At 40.1% G+C, this 20,861-nt stretch overlaps 1 protein-coding gene and 1 long non-coding RNA gene across 2 annotated transcripts in view; one reads left to right on the forward strand and one right to left on the reverse strand.

The window, feature by feature from the left end:
- Positions 1–20,861, forward strand: part of LOC144322939 (uncharacterized) — a 125,225-nt gene that overhangs the window by 41,275 nt on the left and 63,089 nt on the right. The gene's annotated exons all lie outside the window — the stretch shown is intronic.
- On the reverse strand, positions 3,339–8,187 carry AVPR1A (arginine vasopressin receptor 1A). Its single transcript, XM_077913651.1, has 2 exons — positions 7,215–8,187; positions 3,339–5,023 (listed from the first exon to the last, which is right to left on the reverse strand). Exons 1-2 carry the CDS (start codon positions 8,170–8,172, stop codon positions 4,737–4,739), a joined length of 1,245 nt encoding a protein of 414 aa, XP_077769777.1. The 5' UTR covers positions 8,173–8,187; the 3' UTR covers positions 3,339–4,736.

Raw genomic sequence — 20,861 nt, forward strand, 5'->3', positions numbered from 1 at the left:
TATATAGCATAATAAACTAGGAGATATATAACATTTGAAAAACAGTTTCAAAAATGGAATATATTAATTCTTGGTGAATTTGTTATAATAATAATTTTATGTTAATAATATATACTATATATAATTATTTTATACTATTTATTAATAACTGTCAATTATTATGATATTACTATCAGATTTATTCTCAGATTTAGAACACAAAAACATTTAATTCACTCAACATTTTTTTTAAAGATTTATTTATTTATTCATGAGAGGCACGGGGAGAGAGAGAGAGAGAGAGAGAGAGAGAGAGACATAGGCAGAGGGAGAAGCAGGCTCCATGCAGGGAGCCTGGTGCGGGACTGGATCCCAGATCCCGGGATCACGACCTCAACTGAAGGCAGGTGTCCAACCGCTGATCCACCCAGGCATCCCAACATTTTGTTTTTATTTAGAATACAAATCAGTGTAAAAAGATGTGATATAAAAGTATATACAGTAAGAAAAAAGAATGGCATTTAATCTATGACCTTCAGCATTTTTGATGCTGACATGCTATGGGCCGTATATATTGTTTCATTCATGATAATTTAATTAAAAACTGAGTTAGAACAGTATTCTTAAAATGTCTGTGCATGAAGTAGGATTACACAATTTGTGTGATTCAACCTGTTTAGTCTGTCCTGAGGACTTAAAGGAAATAACTCTTCTATGATAGTCTTCACATTTTTCTTCCAATTGGCTGAGGTCAAGTTGTAATAAAGGTTCATTCTCTCATATGTATTGTCCTGTGTTACTCATGATTCCAAGTGTTGGTAAACGGCACTGAGTGGTAAAGGGGGCCACAGGGTGGGAGAGGACAGAGATACAGTGACTGTTTCTGTACCTCCCAGATGGCTCTGCCCTGGGCTTACTCTAAATACAAGTGTAGCTTCCAGTGTGAAAGTCCATAAGGGCCCAGATTACGTCAGTTTTATTTTATTTTATTGTAAAGATTTTATTTTTTTATTCATGAGAGACACACAGAGAGAGAGAGGCACAGACACAGGCAGAGGGAGAAGCAGGCTCCATGCACGGAGCCTGACATGGGACTCGATCCTGGGTCTCCAGGATCACGCCTTGGGCCGAAGGCAGGCACTAAACCGCTGAACCACCCAGGGATTCCCATTACGTCAGTTTTAAAGGAGCCTAATCTGATATTTGGAGTGAAAGATTAGGCTCAATTGCTTCCTAGATGGCTCTAATTATGCCTTAGTGGTAAAATCAAACTCTGAAGCTATAATTTAAAGCTTCAAGTATCAAATTGCATTGCAAAAATGCAGGTTTTTGAGTCTGGAAAACTTAAACTTAATTTGATTAATTAGATAATAGATTAAGGTTGTGTTTGTTGTCCATTTTAAGAACTGTAGTAAGTGTAGGAGGATACTGGATCTTATTAAGTCTATTTGAGTTTTTTCCTCCCTTTAAAAACCACACCCTTCCCTTATTTATGATGTAAGACTCCTTTGATGATGATAGAAATTCTGTATGTAGAGCGAGTATATATTTAACCAAAGAATTTCACTGATTTCCTTCACAATTACTTTTACACTTTAAAAATCCTGTCCCAAATTAACCCAAATCAATCACTTAATACATATTTTTAAATGTTCCTTTTTCATCAACAATTATTGGTTCTCAAATGCCCAATAGACACCACCACCAGTTTCTCCCTACCAGTGAATTGCTTATTAATTACATCCCCCATACCCACACACAGATGCAGTAATATTGTATATTTGCAGAGTGTTCCCGCAGATAATTCTGCAAAATAAAATTAGGTGACATAACACATTTATCCTTGATTGCAAGCCTTCACTGGGCATAATATCTCAGATCTTCTCCTCTCTCAAGAAAGAGGAATCTTTCCTTCCCAGCCATCTAAAGTTTCCTTTCTTCTGAAATACACAGGACTCTTCCAATTTGGAATATTGTGTTGGGACATATAAATGCCATTCCAGGTATGTAACATTAAGGACGTTTAGCACCTAGCTAGGTTAAGATTCTCAGCCTAAATCACAGAGAATAAGACCATCTATTTGCCTAGTGCAGAAATAGCACTTGGATCTCTTGGGGTTTCCCACTACCTTTTAGTATTATCTTGCCTCCTGATGCACTTAAAAGGAGAGAACACAGCTGGGTAGGTGGATATGTACCTTATTTGAGAGATGTTCCTACAAATAAGATTCAAACTGAATACTTCTACCTGAATGTATGTGTCAACATTTTGAAACAATCAGTACAAAAACCACAGGTTATTATTTTGGAACTGGATGAGCTCACCTTTGTACCAACTGAAAGGGCTTTAGTTTTGAAGTGTTGAGGACAAGTTGCCACAAGGGCTGACAGAGGCACAAGGGCAGGGTTACTGAGATGCTGCTATGACCCAAATAATGAAGAACTGATTAATTTGACTGGTGCCCTTTAAGAAACATATTTGCTATTTTTAAAAAGCAGAATTCTAAAACCTACGGGCCTAATTTCTATAAAACATTCGCAAACTTTTTTTAGGCATGTCAATCCAGGGAATAGCGGAGCCTGAGAATTTGGAAAGGCAAAGGAATGAAGAGGAGTGAAATTGAAGCTCCTAGGTTCTCACAGTGCCATCCAGTCCTCAGCTTCTTATCTACAAAGTAAAACAAAACAAAACAAAACTACAGTAATGCTGTTAAAATAACTATTGCTTCCTCGAAGGGATGCAAAACGTTCATGATGTATCCTCAAATCATTGCATGATCTCTAAGAAGAAGGGCCAGAGAGCATAGCTCAGAAAAAAAAACTTTGGGTTCCATTAATGAAAAATGCAGTCAGAACAGCCAAGTAGTGCTGTAATTTATCTCTGTTTAGAAATAAAAGAAATTGATACTCTCAGCTGGCTCTGATTTACCTGCATTTAAAGGAAAGTAAGTTCTATCTTTAAATTGGAAAATTGTGGTTAGGCAGGAGGCCGGCTTCATGGCCGCTGGCAATGCTTTCCAGTGAATCAGCAGAGCTATATTTAAATTTTAGGATTCTGTATCCCAGACATGAAACCAACAAATTCTGGTTAATGGAAAGTAAACAGGAAAAAGCTGTGCGATTCTGAAGACTATAATAAAGTCTATACTTTAAGACTATCATAAGACTATAATAAAAGTAACTGGTACATTCGTAGAGCACTCGACAGTTCATGAAGATTTTTTCACACCCTTGATTTCATCTGGTTCTCACCTGTGAAGAGTTATCAACCTCATTGTACAGCCAAAGAAATGAAGGCTTTGAAGAGTTATCAACCTCATTGTACAGCCAAAGAAATGAAGAGTTTATGTGTCTTTAAGTAATTTTTTAAATTTTATTTTATTTTTGTCTTTAAGTAATTTGCCAATGTCATGCATTAGTAGCAAAAAACCATACTAGTGCCCAATAGTTTTTTCCCCCCCCAATATCCTACCCTCCTCCTACCCAGCCATGCCTCTGGCTGCTATGTAACTGTTAAATGGATAGGAGACAGAAAGAAGGACTAAATTATTTTCGATTAAGAATGAGAGGACATTCTATATCCTGTCACTTTTTAAAAAAAGATTATTTGTTTATTCAAGAGAGCAGAGCAGAGGGAGAGGGACAAGCAGACTCTATGCTGAGCAAGTAGCCCCACGCAGGGCTTGATCTCAGGACCCCGAGGTCATGACCCGAGCTGAAACCAAGAGTCAGGCCTTTAACCAACTGAGGCACCCAAGTGTCTCAATCTGGAGTCACTCTTTAGAAGACTCTTTTATTTATAAATCTGGACACCCCACACATGAACCAGCGTGACACAGGATAGTTTATAACACTAGTCAAAACATGTTTACAGTGTTCTAGAGAAAGTCTACATAGTTATCTTGGATAACCCATTTCTACTCTTCTAATAAAATCGAATATTCCTGGTACAAATCTGACTTTCCCTGTACAAATCTGACTTTCAAATGGCCTTGCGGTGGGAGAACAGCGGTTTTGTTGGCCATTTGACCGTATTTTCTCTAACCTTTAGCATCATAATAATTGTGCTTTCTACAATTGGTAAAACATGAGGGAACCGCCAGTTCTAAAGTTACCATTTAGAAATTGAGGTGATTTACAGCATTGAACAGAACTTTCCTCTTGCTGCTGTGAACCAGGCATCCCTGCTCCGTACGCCCCAAGTACTCATGCCTGTGCAAGGCACCTTCCCATCTCCAGGACACTGTGTGAGGCTGCATTTTCAGATGCAGAAACTGACTCTTACTGGATGAAAACAATTTCTCTGAAATGTCTTCTAATTCCTTTCAAACACTAAGACTGCCGATGAGCTCACTTTGTTCAGAAAAAAAGGCCCCTACACCGTATGACTTCTAAACCAATCAGGCCTTAGTTATGTCCATAATAAAAGAAACGAAAGGAAACCAACAACAGAATGTAAAGCCAGGGTGGTGATGATTTTTCCTTTAGAAATATAACTTCTATTATATTTCTGGGAATTCGGCCTGCAAACTTTAGTGTGGCAGGTTTGTTTGTTTTATTAACATCACATATAAAACATTTCATAACTTTTGGTCCAGGCAATGTGAAAATGCAACTAGAAATACAGTCTTTGTCCTCACCAAATCGCTTTACACTTATCACCTATAAGTTCATTTCTTCTCATGATTTCTAGCTGGATTCAGCCAGTGGACCCCAAAGTCCTTTCTTTACAAGAGGCGGGCTGTGTGAATGTGGGTTCAGGTTGAAACAGGAATGAATTTGACGGACTTGGAAGTTTTAGGGGAGTCCTTCCATGTGCCCATACTGTTTGTCGGGCTTCGGTTGTTAGTATAGGAAGTCTGTCTTCTGCTCACACTGTCAGAATCTACTTTGTTGAATGTTTGCTTCATGTTTTGGCAGCATGGGAAGCTCTGCACACAGTCTTGCAGGAGATGGCCACTGAAAAACATGTAGATCCAGGGATTGCAGCAACTGTTCAGGGAAGCCAGTAATGCCGTGATGGTGATGGCTGGGTTTTCTGATTCTGTACGAAAAACATAAGCGGAGATTATTTAAACAGTCACAAGCAAGGAAATGTGCACCGGATAAACTCATTTTTCTATGGATTCTTAAAAGGGGCAAAAAAAAAAAAAGGGTTGATATAGAAAATGAAGTATATTGTTTACCAATGTACGGAAATTGCTGGCTGTCAAATATTTTCATAAGCAAGATGCATTGACATCAATTCAAATATCTTAAGCCACTTAAAAATATTTCAGCGGAATGAATGGGACTTTCAAAAAGTTAAGAATATCAGATAATTTATTTTTAGGATTTTTGTATTCTTTATACTAGCACTAGTATGTGGTAACGGACACAGTGCTTACAGAATGGCTGAAATTCAATGAAATTCCAAAAGTCTATAGCCACATATACAAAACTGTCTATTCATCCTAACAACTAAAATAAAAGTATGACAATATGGACCATGTTTAGTGGTTTTAGATTTTTTACTATTAAACATATTCTGTAATAAAACTATACATGAGAGGGTCATAGTAATAGGTCCCCGAAGGATGCATTATTTGTTAGTGGAGCTGGGTTTTGTCTTTTTTGGTTACTTTTCTGTGGCTCCTTTTGATGTTAAAAGAAAACCAATTTTGTGGTTTGGACAATTAAATTATATTAAGAACAGCTGAATTAGGAAATTCCAACAAGTTTTTGATATATTTTATGCTGGTTTGCACTGGTAAACTGTGTCAATATTATAAGCTTTTACAGAACTATAACACTGATAATATACTTTTTCTAAAGAATAATCAGCAAGTGCTAACTTTTACATGATTATTAAATATAAACTTGAATCTTCTCACTCTTGCTATGCTACAATAAGTTGCAGGTTATTTCATCATACTCTGTGCTAACATGCTACTATTAATGGTGATCATGGTCCATGGCTAAGGCTGTATTCAAAAAGAATGAAACTCATCAGCATACTTAGGCACAAGTAGAGAAGTTTTTAGAAATTATATCTAAATCCTTATAAAGGAATAATTAGACTGAGTTTTTTTTATTTGATTGGTAATATTAGGAGGCTAAGATCAAGCAAGACAGGAAATGGTAAACCAAAAGTATATCATTTATGTTGTATTCTTTATTATCAGTAATATTATAGCCATTCGAGTATTTTTATTTGTTTGAAATAAATTCACTTTCAAATGTTTTATTTGCAGATGTAACTTCCAAAGTATATCACCTATACCCCCTACTCCAATCCCAAACAACAAAAGGAGACAGTTCTTTCCAGATACCTATTTCCCAGCTACAGCCACTGGGTAACATTCCTGTAATATATTTTATTTGAAAAGTTTTTTTTTCTTACTAAAAGGAAATGCCTTTTTTCAAGACTCAACATTAAATGTTTTATTTTTGGGGGGGGGGAGGTTTCTTGTGAAGTTCGTTTTTTCAGTTTGTGGAGGAGTGAAAATCAAACAAACTAGTCGGTATAGAGGACATTCTCCACAGGCTACTGCAAGAGCTGGGTGCGGAGGCTGTAGCTGTATGGTTAAGTTAGTGCTGAAAGACAAATTAATTAGTTTATCCAACTTAGAGTTTATCAATAATCCTGCTTTAAAATACCAGAAAAAAAATCTGGCAATAGTCCTGCTTTAAAATACCAGAAAAAAAAAATCTTGCAGTAATTTTTAGAAAAAAAAAAAAAAGAAAAAGGAAAAGATTATAAGAAATGGAACCTTGTAAACCTAGTAAATACTAAATTAGAATTATTGACTTAAGAATCTTCAGGAAAATAGGTCCGTTTATCCTTGTCCTTTGGGGGGGGCGCATTACTACAAAATTTTTGTATTGATTGTGATACTTTTAACAAACTAGCAGAAAGTAGTTGCTACAGTGTATCCGGTAGACTTGACCGCAGGGTGTGAGCGCGCCGCGGTTAGAGGTGCAGCAAGAAGTCACCCCGCACCTTTGCGGTCGCCAGGCTGACCCTAGGGCGCAGCTTCTGGATTCGTCTTGTGATCCTTGCAAGCTGCAAAAGCAGATTCCTGGGCCTGGTTCTGGATCTGCTGAATCCAAACGTCCGCGGGTGGAGACGCCCAGAAACTGCGTTTTGGGTTCATGTCGCCCAAGGCGTCCCCCGGGGCCCCCGCAGAAGTTTAGCAGCGCGGGCCCCGGGGGACCTGCGCTCTCCTGCCGCCCCCCAACCCCCCTGCACCTACCGATCCAAACAAACCCGTCGTCCCAGACGGACCACATCTGGAGGATGAAGAAGGGCGCCCAGCAAACGATGTACACGGTCACGATCACGAAAGTCATCTTCACGGTGCGCATCTTGGCGCGGGAAATGGTCTTCACGCTGCTGGCCCCGGGCGCCCGCAGGAGGCCCCTCGGGACCGCGCCCGCCGCCGCCCCCGCGCGCAGGGCCGTCCTGCCGCGGACGCTGCGCCAGATGTGCGAGCAGATGCAGCCGTAGCAGGTGGCCAGGAGCACCACGGGCGCCACGAAGATGCCAGCCGTCATCCAGGTCACGTAGGCGCGGGGCCCCCACGGCTGGATGAAGGTGGCCCAGCAGTCGTTGGCCTTGGTGACGTTGTTCACCTCCACCATGGAGAAGACCAAGTACTGCGGCGTGCTGAGCACCAAGCTCAGCACCCAGGCGGCGGCGATCATGAGGCGCGAGCGGCGCGTGGGCTGCTGCAGCGTCTTCAGCGGGTGGCACACGGCGATGTAGCGGTCGGCGGTCATGACCACCAGCATGTAGGGCGACACGAACATGCCGAACACCTGCAGGTGCTTCACCACGCGGCACAGGCCGTCGGGCCCGCGGAAGCGGTAGGTGATGTCCCAGCACATCTGCGGCAGCACCTGGAAGAAGGCGACGGCCAGGTCGGCCAGGCTCAGGTGGCGGATGAACAGGTGCATGCGGGACGTCTTGCGGGGCGTGCGGTGCAGCGCCACCAGCACGCTGCTGTTGCCCAGCACGGCCACCACGAAGGTCACGGCCAGCACGGCGATCTCCAGCTTGGCCAGCTCCTCGTTGCGCGCGTCCCTCGGGGGCCCGCCGCCGTCCGCCAGCGCCCCCGCGTCCCCGCTCGCGTTGGCTCCGCGGCCGGACGCAGGCCACCAGCGGCTGGAGTTGCCGGCGGACGGGGCGCCGGGGCCCCCGGGGATGCGCATGCCGCGGCTGCAGCGCCCGCTCGGCCGGGCGGAGGCCGCTGCGCTCTGCCGGGTCCGCTGTCCCAGCGCCCGCGGGGCTGCGCTCGGTCGCCTGGAGGCCCCGTTCCGCGCCCGGCTTCCCCTCGACTCGGAGGACGCGGGCGAGGCGCGCTGCGAACCCTCGGTGCTCGCGGCCTCGGTTTCCCCGGAAAGCGCTCCCCCTCCAGCGCCCCAGCGGCCGGAGGCTGCTCGGTGCCCGCCGTCTCCCGTTCCCCTCCCCGCTCCTGGGGGCTTTCTTCCTCCCTCTTTTTGTCCCCCCCTCCTCCCCCGGCCTCTCGACGTCGGTGATTTGTCCTCCGTGCATCACCGCCGCGGGGGTGGGGCTGGGGGGCGGGGGGCGGGGTGCCGGCGCCTTCCCGCGCTCCTCTCGCCGGGACTCGGAGAGCTGGACGTGCCTTGGCGCTGTTTCCCCCGGGGCCGCGGCCACAGCCACCTTAAGCCCGGTGGTCATCCCAGCAGACGCAGCAGCGGGGTTGGTCCCCTGCAACCCCGAGGCCGCCCCCGGGGCGCGCGCCCTTGCGCGGGAACCTGGAGCGCGACCCCCGCCTCCTCCCGCTGCGGTTTGCACCCCTGCAGCTAGCCAGCGCCCCCTCCCCCTCGGGTCCCCATCTCCCCACCCCTGCCCCCCTGCAGGGTAACAACTGGGTGACTTAAAGGTCACCCTGCTCTTTGTTACCTCCAGCCCACGTCTGAGGCCCTGAAGGCCGCGCGCAGGTCTCCGAAGCGGCCCCCCGGGGTGGGAGGGCGGCTGCGGTGCGCGTCTCCACTGCAGGTTAAAGCTCTCCTGGCTCCCTGGGGGTGCGCGGGGTGCCTAGGGAGCTTCCCTGAACTGCATTCCTGGGACCTCCTCCGGACAAAGCCCGATCCCACAGGGGATGGGCGCAAAGGGGGCCACCGCGGGCCGTGGGGACTTGGTCGGGTCACTGCTGGGTGGTGGGGACCTCCCCTTGGATGGACCGGGAGCGGCGGCCTGATGCGGCCCGGCCGGCGCGGTGCAGGGCACGGGAGCCAGGGACCGAGAAGGATGCAGCCCCCGCGCTTTGCAGGAAGCGACACGGGTACCTGTTAACTAGCAGGTAGACGGCGACCGCCCGCGGCAGGTGCAGGGCCCGCGCCCCGCGCCCCGCGGGAATCCCTCCGCCCGAGCTCCGCGTCCTGAACTTGGGTGAAGGTTTTTTTCGAACGACAGCGAGGGGGAGCTGTTTTCAATTCATTTAACCAAGGGGTGGGGGGGGGGGGGGGGGAACAAAACGCTTTATATACGCCCATGACTTTTTTGATTAGAAAATTAATGTTGAGTGAAAGAAGTCAATCGGAGAAGGACAAACATTATATGTTCTCATTCATTTGGGGAATATAAAAAATAGTGAAAGGGAATAGAAGGGAAGGGAGAAGAAATGTGTGGGAAATATCATATCAGAAAGGGAGACAGAACATAAAGACTCCTAACTCTGAGAAACGAACTAGGGGTGGTGGAAGGGGAGGCGGGTGGGGGGTGGGGGTGACTGGGTGACGGGCACGGAGGGGGGCACTTGACGGGATGAGCACTGGGTGTTATTCTATATGTTGGCAAATTGAACACCAATAAAAAATAAATTTATAAAAATAAAAAAAGAAAATTAATGTTTTTGCAACTGTGGTATAAGTGTGATTGTCTCAGAAAAAAAAAAAATTCGTGAAATGTAGACAAAGAAACCAGAAGGTCTTCCGAGGTGCAGTTCTCCGTGATGATTCCAACTTTGCCCTCCAGTTTATGATGCGTGTCCATTGCCAAGGTTGTCACATTAGGAGTGCTGGACTCGGTCCCTGGAGTCTTGCTTCACTGTGGCTGTGTGAGCCTCAGTTTACACAGCTTAGACGTGGCAGTAGAAGTACCTGCCTTACCTGCTGATAAGGTTGTTGTGGGGAAATGCTCTCAAATCTGCAGGCAAATCTGTCCCCTTTTCTCTAAGATAACCTAGGAGGCAAAAGATTTTTTTTTTAACAAGTTCAGAAATGGCAATGAGTCAGAGGTTTTCAGGCCAACTTTCTGGAAAATCCTCCAAGCAATGGGTAATAGTCACCGACTCGGAGAGATGAGCTTCCTTTTAAGTCACAAATTATATTCCTAGTACTCCTCATGAGAAATAAGGTTGTCTGACCCCGGTGTCCCTGGGTATTGCCAAGGTGGCCAGAACCCAGCAATTTCATGGCTCTTGGCTCTATACCTTTGAGCTTTTAGGTTTTCTGAGGGGAGGAAATCTGCAGTTCAGGGTAATTAAAGTCTTTGGGCTTATTTCAGAAAGATAGTGTGATGGTCTTTGAGGAAATCATTCATCTGTGTCAGTCCTTTTGAACCAATAAGGAAACTGTATCCAATTTATAAAAATATAATGTATGAATATATCCAATTTATAAAAATAACTTGTTGGGTTGCACCTGAGGGGCATAGTTACATGATATTCAGTGAACAACAATACTGATTATGCATATGTATAGAATATATATACCAGGACACGTATGGAAAAAATTTTCAATGTGGATTCCAGAACCCAGTACCTTTCTTAACCCGTGTAGTTTAAAAACTGTGTCTGTCTTAATTTTACTGGTTCCATATTCAAAGGAAACCAGGACCACTGAAATAAAGACTCACTATTCATGTACCTCACTGGACCTGCTGTGAAATCTTTTCAGTGAAGGTTAAAGGAATTTTGGTCCTAAAATGTGAAAAGAACATAATCGATATTTTCTGTGGCATCTGGTGCTTTTTCTTAGAGCAATTTGCATTTACTCTGAACTTCTTATATTATTAAGGCTTACTACTTTTTCTGTCTTACACTAAGTAGATTTTGGTTAACATACTTGGGGAGTGAAATGATGACAAAGTGAAAGGTGTGCATACATACCCTGGAGTAATCTTTCTCTTTTATTTGTCAGCCTTCCTTTCACCCAGCGTGCAATTCTGGGTGCTCAAAGTACCCAGATGCTAGGTACTTTAATCAATGGAAGGAGCTACCTCCTTTACTTACTAGCTGTGTGACTTAGTTTTAATTTTTGAGTTTTAAAATCTTCATCCATAAAATCTTGGTGATAAAATATAATGCAGATACAATATAATGCAAGGATTATATAACTGGTTATTTACATTTCTGGCATGTCATAGGTATTCAAAACATTAATTCTTCCTTTTTTCGAATATGTAAATATCCTCCATATTACCTGTTATTTTGCCAGTAAGTTTTTTCCTTCCAATTAAGGCAGTGTATCTCCAACTTCTTTATGTGCAATAGAAGATATTGATAGGTTTTCTGTGAGAAAAGAGTTCCATGGTCAAATACATTGGGGAAATGCTGTGTATACGTTAAAAGAAACTCTGAGTAATCTGTTAAACTTCATCAATGTTTCCTCAACTTATTTAACCATGGAAAACCCACATCCTTTTGTTTCCTCAAGGAACAGTGATTAACACGTATCAGTGGCTACAGTTTGAATAACACTGAATAAAGGTACTTGGAGTTCCAGAATGCTTGGAGACCACCACTGGACTTAGTCAAGTCAAGAAGTTGGGGGTTTGAGTCAAGTTTAAGCTACTCTACTAGAGGCAGGGATACCCAATATAATGGGCCACATTTAATATATCATACTACGTTATGTACTGCTTTATAGCTGTTATTCATATGTCCTCTCTTCTCTCCTTAAACTGTCGAAGTTTTTTTTCCTTTTTCTTAGTGAGAAAACAGAAGAGATTGTCTTCAGGAGCACCCATTTTACTTCTGTAGCCCACAGTGACTCCTTCCTCTTCAATTATAAATTAATGGCATTATAGTTACAGGGCTATGGTCTGGTATTTATACCATTACCTCTAGCAAACCAACAAATATCTTTGGCACATCACTATGCTAAGTCTTGAGCTGGATACAAAGAAGTATGTAATGGCCACTAACATTTACTAAATACTTTGTGCCAGGCACTGTCAAAATGCTTTCTTTATTTCTTCATTTAAGTATTCATTCATTTAATCTTCTCAATGACCCTATGTGGGATGTACTCTTATTTCATTTTACATTTAAACAAACTGAAGGACAGAAAGCATAAATAATCAGACTTCGGTGACACATCTGGTCATTAATAGAACCAGCAATTAAACAGAAGCAATTGGGACACCTGGGTGGCTCAGAGGTTAAACGTCTGCCTTAGGCTCAGGGCAAGATCTTGGAGTCCCAGGATCTAGTCTCACATCCAGCTCCCTGCATGGAGCCTGCTTCTCCCTCTTCCTGTGTCTCTGCCTCTCTCTCTATGTCTCTCATGAGTAAATAAATAAAATCCCTTAAAAAAAATAAACAGAAGCAATTGATTCCAGCATTGTTTACAATATTAATCACTATACGGTGCTGCCATCTGTGCGTCTTATGTTCCTGGATTTTAAAGACTTATATAGCATACTCATTTGGTCACTTAGCATTTCACTGGTGTATGATATGTTCTCCTTTAAGACTAGGAGATTCTATAGGGTTGGCACCTACAGGGTCATTCTATATCTTTGGTTTCCTCTTCAGTAAACTAAGTATAAGGTAGTAGTCATAGTAGTGGAAGTAGTAATAGATAATATGAGCATTTACCTTAGCTCTCGACTCAAGAGCTAAGAGCTTTAAATTCCTTATTTCATTTAATCTTTAAAATAATAATTAAAAGATACTGTATATAGGAATACACATTATTATCTCACTTTACAGATGAATAAAACAAAGGTTAGAGAAGTGAAGCAACTTAGCCAAAGTTACAAAGCTCTATGTGGCTGAGCTGAATCATACATCATCTATTTGAAGTCAAGGCATTGTTTCTAACCTGTATGCCCTACTGCCTTTCATGCACATTACAAGCACTTAATATATTTGAAGAAAGAATTAACAAACATTGCAATGGAAACTGATGTTTGAGTGCTGAAGGAATGTGAAACTTAAAAAGTACTTGTGACTGGATAAATTAGGGAAGAGTTCTTAAGAAAGCATCTTGGAGCACCTACATCTCTCTAATATCTTCATGAAGATGAGAGCTAGCATTATATCTGGAAAGCTCTTAAATAGCTCTAGTCAGAATTCTGTTTCACAAATCCTGAACAGGTTAGTGTATATTTGATTTTAAAACATATCCAGTGCAACATCATGATATATTCAAATTGCTGAGAGGAAAAAACTCCCAACCAAGAATACTCTGAAGGAGAGATTAAGAGTTTTCTAGCCCAGCCAAATCCAAAACAGTTCATCACTACTAAACTGGTCCTAACAACTAGTGTTAGAGAGATTTCTTTAAGCTCAAAAGACAAAGTACTAACCATTAACAAGAAGATATAAAAGGAAAAAATCTCACTGGTAAAGACAAACATATAGTAAAGATGGTGGAATAAGCCCTTAAAAAGCCAGTATGAAGACTAGAAGATGAAAGTGCTAAAATTACAATAACTACAATAATCAGTTAAGAGATACACAAAATAGAAAGAGTGAAATGCAACATCAAAGTGTGACATGTTGCAGGGGAGGGAAGTAAAAATATGGTTACATAGTTGTTGGTTACATATGTGGTTACATAGCCTATAGTTACATATAGGCTGTTACATGTGAATTTCAGGCTAATCACAAAGCAAAAACCTATAGTAGACACACAAAAGATAATGAGAAAGGCATCCAAACATAGTACTAAAGAAAGTCACCAAATCACAAATGAAGAGAGCAAAAAAAGAAAGGAATAAAGACAATTACAAAGGCAGCCAGAAAATGATGAACAAAATGGCAATAAGTACATACCTATCAATAATTACTTTAAATGTAAATGGACTAAATTCCCCAAAGCACATAGAATAGATGAATGGATTAAAAAACAAGACCCATCTATATGTTGTCTGTAAGAAACTCGCTTCAAATCTAAGAACACACAAAAACTGAAAGTGAAGGGATGGAAAAAGTTGTTCCACGCAAATGGAAACAAAAGGAAAGCTGATGTAGTTATAACAGGCAAAATAGACTTAAAACAGAACTGTAATGAAGGCAAGGAAGGACATTACATAATAATAAAGGGGTCCATCCAACAGAAGGAGATAACATTCATAAATATTTATGCGCCCAACACAGGAGCACCTAAATCTATAAAGAAAATTTTAACAGACTTAAGGGGAGAAACAGCAGTAACAGCAGTACAATAATAGGGGACCTTAATACTTCACTTATTTCAATGAATAGATCATCCAGAAAAAAAATTAATAAGGAAACATTGGCCTTAAACAACACATTAAACCAGATGGAGTTAAGAAATATCTGCAGGGCATTCCATCTAAAACAAAAACAAAAACAAAACAAACAAACCAGAATACACTATCTTCTTCAGGGGACGTGGAAAATTCTCCAGAATAGGTCATATGTCAGGCTACAAAAAGGTCTCAATATATTTAAGAAGATTGAAATTATATCAAGCATCTTTCCTGATCATGTGGGATGAAATTAGAAATCAATTACATGAAGAATGCTGGGAAAAAATGCCAGCATGTGGAAATTAAACAACTTGCTACTGAACAACCAATGAGGCAATGAAAAAATCAAAAGGGAAATGAAAAAATGCCTTGAAACAAGTGAAAATGGAAATACAACTGCTCAAAATCTATGAGATGCAGCAAAAGCAGTTCTAAGAGGAAAGTTTATAGCAATGCAGGGCTGCCTCAGGATACAAGAAAAATCTCAAGTAAACAACTTAAGGTTATACCTAAAAGAATTAGAAAAAGAACAAATGAAGCCCAGAGGTAGTAGAAGGAAGGAAATAATAAAGACAAGAACAGAAATAAATGAAATATAGACTAAAAGGATTACAGAAAAGATCAATGGAATTAAGAGCTGGTTCTTTGAAAAACTGAACAAAATTGACAAATCTTTAGCTAGACTCACAAAGAAAAAAGATAGAGGGCTCAAATAAACAAAATCAGAAATGAAAGAGGAGAAGTTAGTTACAACTGACACCACAGAAATACAAAGGATTATAAGAAATTACTATAAGCAACTACATGCCAACAGACTGGACAATCTGGAAGAAATGCATAAATTCCTAGAAACATACAATCTTCCAAAACCAAATCAGGAAGAAATAGAAAATCTGAATAGACTGATTACTGGTATGGATAGTGATTCAGTAATCAAAAATCTCCCAATAAGCAAAAATCCAGGACCAGGCAGTTTCACTGGTGAATTCTACCAAACAGTCCAAGAAGATTAAATACCTAGCCTCCTTAAACTCTTCCCAAAGAACTAAAGAGGAGGGAATACTTCAAAACTCATTTTATAATGTCAGCATTACCAAACACCACAAACCAGGCCAGGACAGACACTCACACATGTGTGCACACACACACACAAAAAGGAAGAAAGAAAATTATAGGCCAATATCCCTGATAACCATAGATGCAAAAATCCTCAACAAAATATTAACAAAATAAATTCAACAGTATATAAGAAATATGTACACATTAAATATGTACACTTATTCCATGGATATAAGGATGGTTCAACATTCACAAGTCTATCAATGTGATATACCACATTAACAGGATGAAGGGTAAAATCATATGATCATTTTAATAGATGCAGAAAAAGCATTTAAGAAAATTCAACATGCATTTATGATAAAAATCCTCAATAAAAGTAGATATAGAGAGACTGTTCTTCAGTATAATAAAGGCCATATATGACAAATTTATACTCAATGGTGAAAAGCTAAAAACTTTCCCTCTAGGATCAGAAACAGGACAAGGATGCCCACTTGTCCCATTTTTATTCAACATAATATTGGAAATTCTACACACAGTAATTAGACAAGAAGAAAATTAAAAGTCATCAAAATTGTCACTATTTTCAGATGATAAGATAATATATATAGAAAACCTTGAAGACTGCTGAAGAACTGTTAGAATTAATGAATTCAGTAAAGTTACAAGATACAGAATTGCCATGCAGAAATCTGTTGCATTTCTATACATTAATAATGAACTATCAGAAACAAATAAAGAAAACAGTTCCACTTAAAAATGCTTCAAAAATAATAAAATACCTAGAAATAAATTTAACTAAAGTAAAAGACCTCACTTTAAAAACTATAAGATACTGATAAGAAACATCAAAAAAGACACAAATAAATGGAAAAATATGCCATGCTCTTGGACTGGAAGAATTAATCATTGAAAAGTCCTCATCACTTAAAGCAATCTACAGATTCAGGGCAATTCCTGCTAAAAGGATATTTTTCACAGAAGTAGAGTGAATAATTCCGAAATGTATATGGAACCACAAAAGATTAATAGCCAAAGCAATCTTGAGAAAGAAAAAGCTGGATGTATCATGCTCTTGGATTCAAACTATAATACAAAGCTATATTAATCAAAAAATAGTGTAGTACTAGCATAAAAACAGACACTTGGATCAATGGAATAGCCCAGAAAGCCCAGAAATAAACCTATTAGTCCATTTGTGACAAAGGAGTCCAGAATATACAATGAGGAAAAGACAGTTCCTGCAAGAAAAGGTGCTGGGAATACTGGACAGCCACATGCAAAAAATTAAAATCAGACCACTATCATACCCCATACACAAAAAATGAATTAAAATGGATTAAAGAATTGAATGTAAAACTTGATACTATAAAACTCTTGTAAGAAAACTTAGGCAGTCTTAAAGTCATAAAACTCCTGGATGAAAACATAGGCCCTAAACTTCTTAACATCTGTCTTGGCATTGAATTTTTGGATTGGACTCCAAAACCAAAGACAACACAAGCCAAAAATAAACAAATGGAACTAATCAAACTAAAAAGCTTCTGCACACCAAAGGAAATCATCGACAAAATGAATAGGCAACCTACTGAATGGGAGAAAATATTTGCAAAATCATATATCCGATAAGAAATTAATACTCAAATTATGTAAAGAACTCAACTCAATGGCAAAAACATAAAATGGCTATGAAGGAGGGCACGTGATATGATGAACACTGGGTATAATACACAACTGATAAATTATTGAACACTACATCTGAAACTATATACTCTATGTTGGCTAATTGAATTTAAATTAAAAAAAAATGGGCAGAGGATCTAAACAGACATTTTGCCAAAGAAGACATACAGATGGCCACCAGACACATGAGAAAATGTTCAACAACACAGTATCAGGGAAATGGCAAGTCAAAGCCACAATGAGATTTCACCTCACATTTTTAGAATGGCTAGTATCAAAAAGACAAGAAATCATAAATGTTGGAGAGGATGTGGAGAGAAGGGAACTCTCATACTGTTTATGGGAATGCAAATTGGTACAACCACTATGGAAAACAGTATGATGGCTTCTCAAAATATTAAAGATAGAACTATCAAATGATACAGCTATACCACTCCTGAGTATTTATCCAAAGAAAATTAAAACACTAACTTGAAAAGAAATATGCACCCAATGTTCATTGCATTATTTACAATAGCCAAGACATGGAAACAACCTGAACGTTCACCAATGGATATATATATATATATATATATATATATATATATATATACCATATATATACACACATATATATAGTGTGTGTACATATGTAGTGTGTGTATATATATGGTACATATATAATGGAATATAACATATATATACATATATATATAATGGAATACTACTCATCCAATAAAAAGAATGATAACTTGCTATTTGTGATAGCATGGATGAAATTTAAGGGAATTATGATAAGCGAAATAAGTCAAAGACAAATATCTTATGATTTTACTTGTGGAATGTTAAAAACAAAAGAAAAACTCATAGATACAGAGAACAGATTTTGGTTATCATCAGGGAAGGGGATTGGTGGGGTGGGTGAAATGAATCAAGGGGGCAATTGTATGGTGATAGATGGTAACGACTTAAAAGATCAGATTACTATGTTGTACACCCAAAACTAAAGTAATGTTAGGCACCAATTTTAAATAAATAAAAAAGGATTAACATTGAATTGAGAAATATAGCTTGCTGTATAAAATACTAATAAAAATCAGTTATTAAGAACAAAAATTTACCCGGAAGCAAGGACCTTGCTTCTCCCTCTGCCTGTGTCTCTGCCTCTCTCTGTGTGTGTGTTTCTCATGAATAAATAAAATCTTTTTTTAAAAAAAGATATTCTTTTAGCAAGCTGGATCATTGAGTCTGCCCCTTGTATCCATAACTCCCTTTTTCACATGAGAAAAGGTTTGCATTTTAAAAAATTCCAACATAGTTAACATGCAATGTTATATTAGTTTCAAGTGTACAGTATAGTGATTCGGTAATTCTATACATTACTCAATGCTCATCGAGGTAAGTGTACTCTTAATTCCCATCACCTATGTCACCCATGCCACCCCATATCCCCTCTGTCAACTGCCAATTTGTTCTGTGTTTAAAGCTCTGTTCTATTCATTTGTTTTGTTTCTTAAATTTCACACATGAATGAAATCATATGATATTTGTCTTTCTCGGTCTGACTTGTTTCACTTGGCATAATACCCTCTAGGTCCATCCATAGGCAAATGATGCAAATGGCATCATCCTATCCTTTATATAGCTGTGTAATATTCCAGTGTGTGTGTGTGTGTGTGTGTGTGTGTGTGTGTGTGTACTCCACATCTCCCTCATCCATTTGTCTATCAATGGACTCTTAGTTTGCTTCCGTATCTTGGCTATTGTAAATAATGCTTCAATAAACATAGGGGAGCATGTATCTTTCTGAATTAGTGCTTTCATTTTCTTTGGGTAAATACCTAGTAGTGGAATTACTGGGTCATATGGTATTTGTTTTTAAATTTTTTTTTTAAATTTTTTTTTTTTTGTGGAGCCTGCATGCTGTTTCCCACAGTGCCTGTACCAATTTACATTCCCATCAACAGTGCATGAGGTTCCTCCTTTCCACATTCTTACCAACACTCATTATTTCTTGTCTTTTTTTTTTTTTTTTTTTTTTTTAGTCATTCTGATGGGTATAAGGTGATATCTCATTGTGGTATTGATTTGCATTTCCATGATGATTAGTGATGTGGAACATCTTTTCATGTGTCTTTTGGCCATCTGTATGTATTCTTTGGAAAAATTATCTATTCAGGTCCTCTGCCTACCTTTAATCAGATTATTGGTTTCTTGGTGGGCTTTTTTTTTTTTTTTTTGGTGTTGAGTTGTATAAGTTCTTTATGTAATTTGAGTATTAACCCCTTATCAGACATATCATTTGCAAATATCTACTCCCATTATGTAAGGTGTCTTTTTGTTTTGTTGATGGTTTCCTTTTCTGTGCAAAAATCATTTTAAAATGTAATCTCAATGTTTTATTTTTGCTTTTGCTTACCTTGGCTTAGGAGACACATCTAGAGAAATGTTGCTATGGCTGACGTCAAAGAAATTACTGCCTCTGTTCTCCTCAAGGATTTTTATGGTTTTTACAGTTAGTCCTTTTTTTTTTTTTAAGATTTAATATATTTATTCATGAGAGACACAGAGAGAGAGAGAGGCAGAGACACAGGCAGAGGGAGAAGCAGGCTCCCTGTGGGGAGATCCCGGGGTCTCCAGGATCAGGCGCTGGGCTGAAGGCAGGCCCTTAACCACTGAGCCACCCAGGCGTCCCATAGAGTTAGGTCTTTTATTCATTTTGAGTTTATTTTTGTGTATGGTGTTAGAAAGTGTTTCAGTTTCATTCTTTTACATGTAGCTGTCCAGTTTTCCCAGCACCATTTATTGAAGAGATATTTTCCCATTGCATATTCTTGCTTCCTTTGTCAAAGAGTAATTAACCACATAATTGTGGGTTTATTTCTGGGCTCTCTATTCTGTTCCATTGACCTAGATGTCTGTTTTCGTGCCAGTACCATGCTGTTTTTATTTTATTTTTTATTTTTTTAATTTATTTTTTAGTGGTGTTCAATTTACCAACATACAGAATAACCCCCAGTGCCCGTCACCCATTCACTCCCACCCCCTGCCCTCCTCCCCTTCTACCACCCCTAGTTCGTTTCCCAGAGTTAGCAGTCTTTACGTTCTGTCTCCCTTTCTGATATTTCCCACACATTTCTTCTCCCTTCCCTTATATTCCCTTTCACTATTATTTATATTCCCCAAATGAATGAGAACATATAATGTTTGTCCTTCTCCGACTGACTTACTTCACTCAGCATAATACCCTCCAGTTCCATCCACGTTGAAGCAAATGGTGGGTATTTGTCATTTCTAATGGCTGAGGAATATTCCAGTGTATACATAAACCACATCTTCTTTATCCATTCATCTTTCCATGGACACCGAGGCTCCTTCCACAGTTTGGCTATTGTGGCCATTGCTGCTATAAACATCGGGGTGCAGGTGTCCCGGCGTTTCATTGCATCTGTATCTTTGGGGTAAATCCCCAGCAGTGCAATTGCTGGGTCGTAGGGCAGGTCTATTTTTAACTCTTTGAGGAACCTCCACACAGCTTTCCAGAGAGGCTGCACCAGGTCACATTCCCACCAACAGTGGAAGAGGGTTCCCTTTTCTCCACATCCTCTCCAATATTTGTTGTTTCCTGCCTTGTTAATTTGCCCCATTCTCACTGGTGTGAGGTGGGATCTCATTGTGGTTTTGATTTGTATTTCCCTGATGGCAA

Source organism: Canis aureus, chromosome 11 (assembly GCF_053574225.1).
Source record: "Canis aureus isolate CA01 chromosome 11, VMU_Caureus_v.1.0, whole genome shotgun sequence".
Taxonomy (NCBI): Eukaryota; Metazoa; Chordata; class Mammalia; order Carnivora; family Canidae; genus Canis; species Canis aureus.

What these genes read in the sequence shown, in the direction of transcription:
- AVPR1A (XM_077913651.1), bottom strand. Translation starts at nt 8,172, where the DNA reads ATGCGCATCCCCGGGGGCCCCGGCGCCCCGTCCGCCGGCAACTCCAGC. An exon ending in CGACGGGTTTGTTTGGATCG is followed by an intron (nt 5,024 to 7,214) that starts GTAGGTGCAGGG and finishes TTTTTCGTACAG; the next exon opens with AATCAGAAAACCCAGCCATC.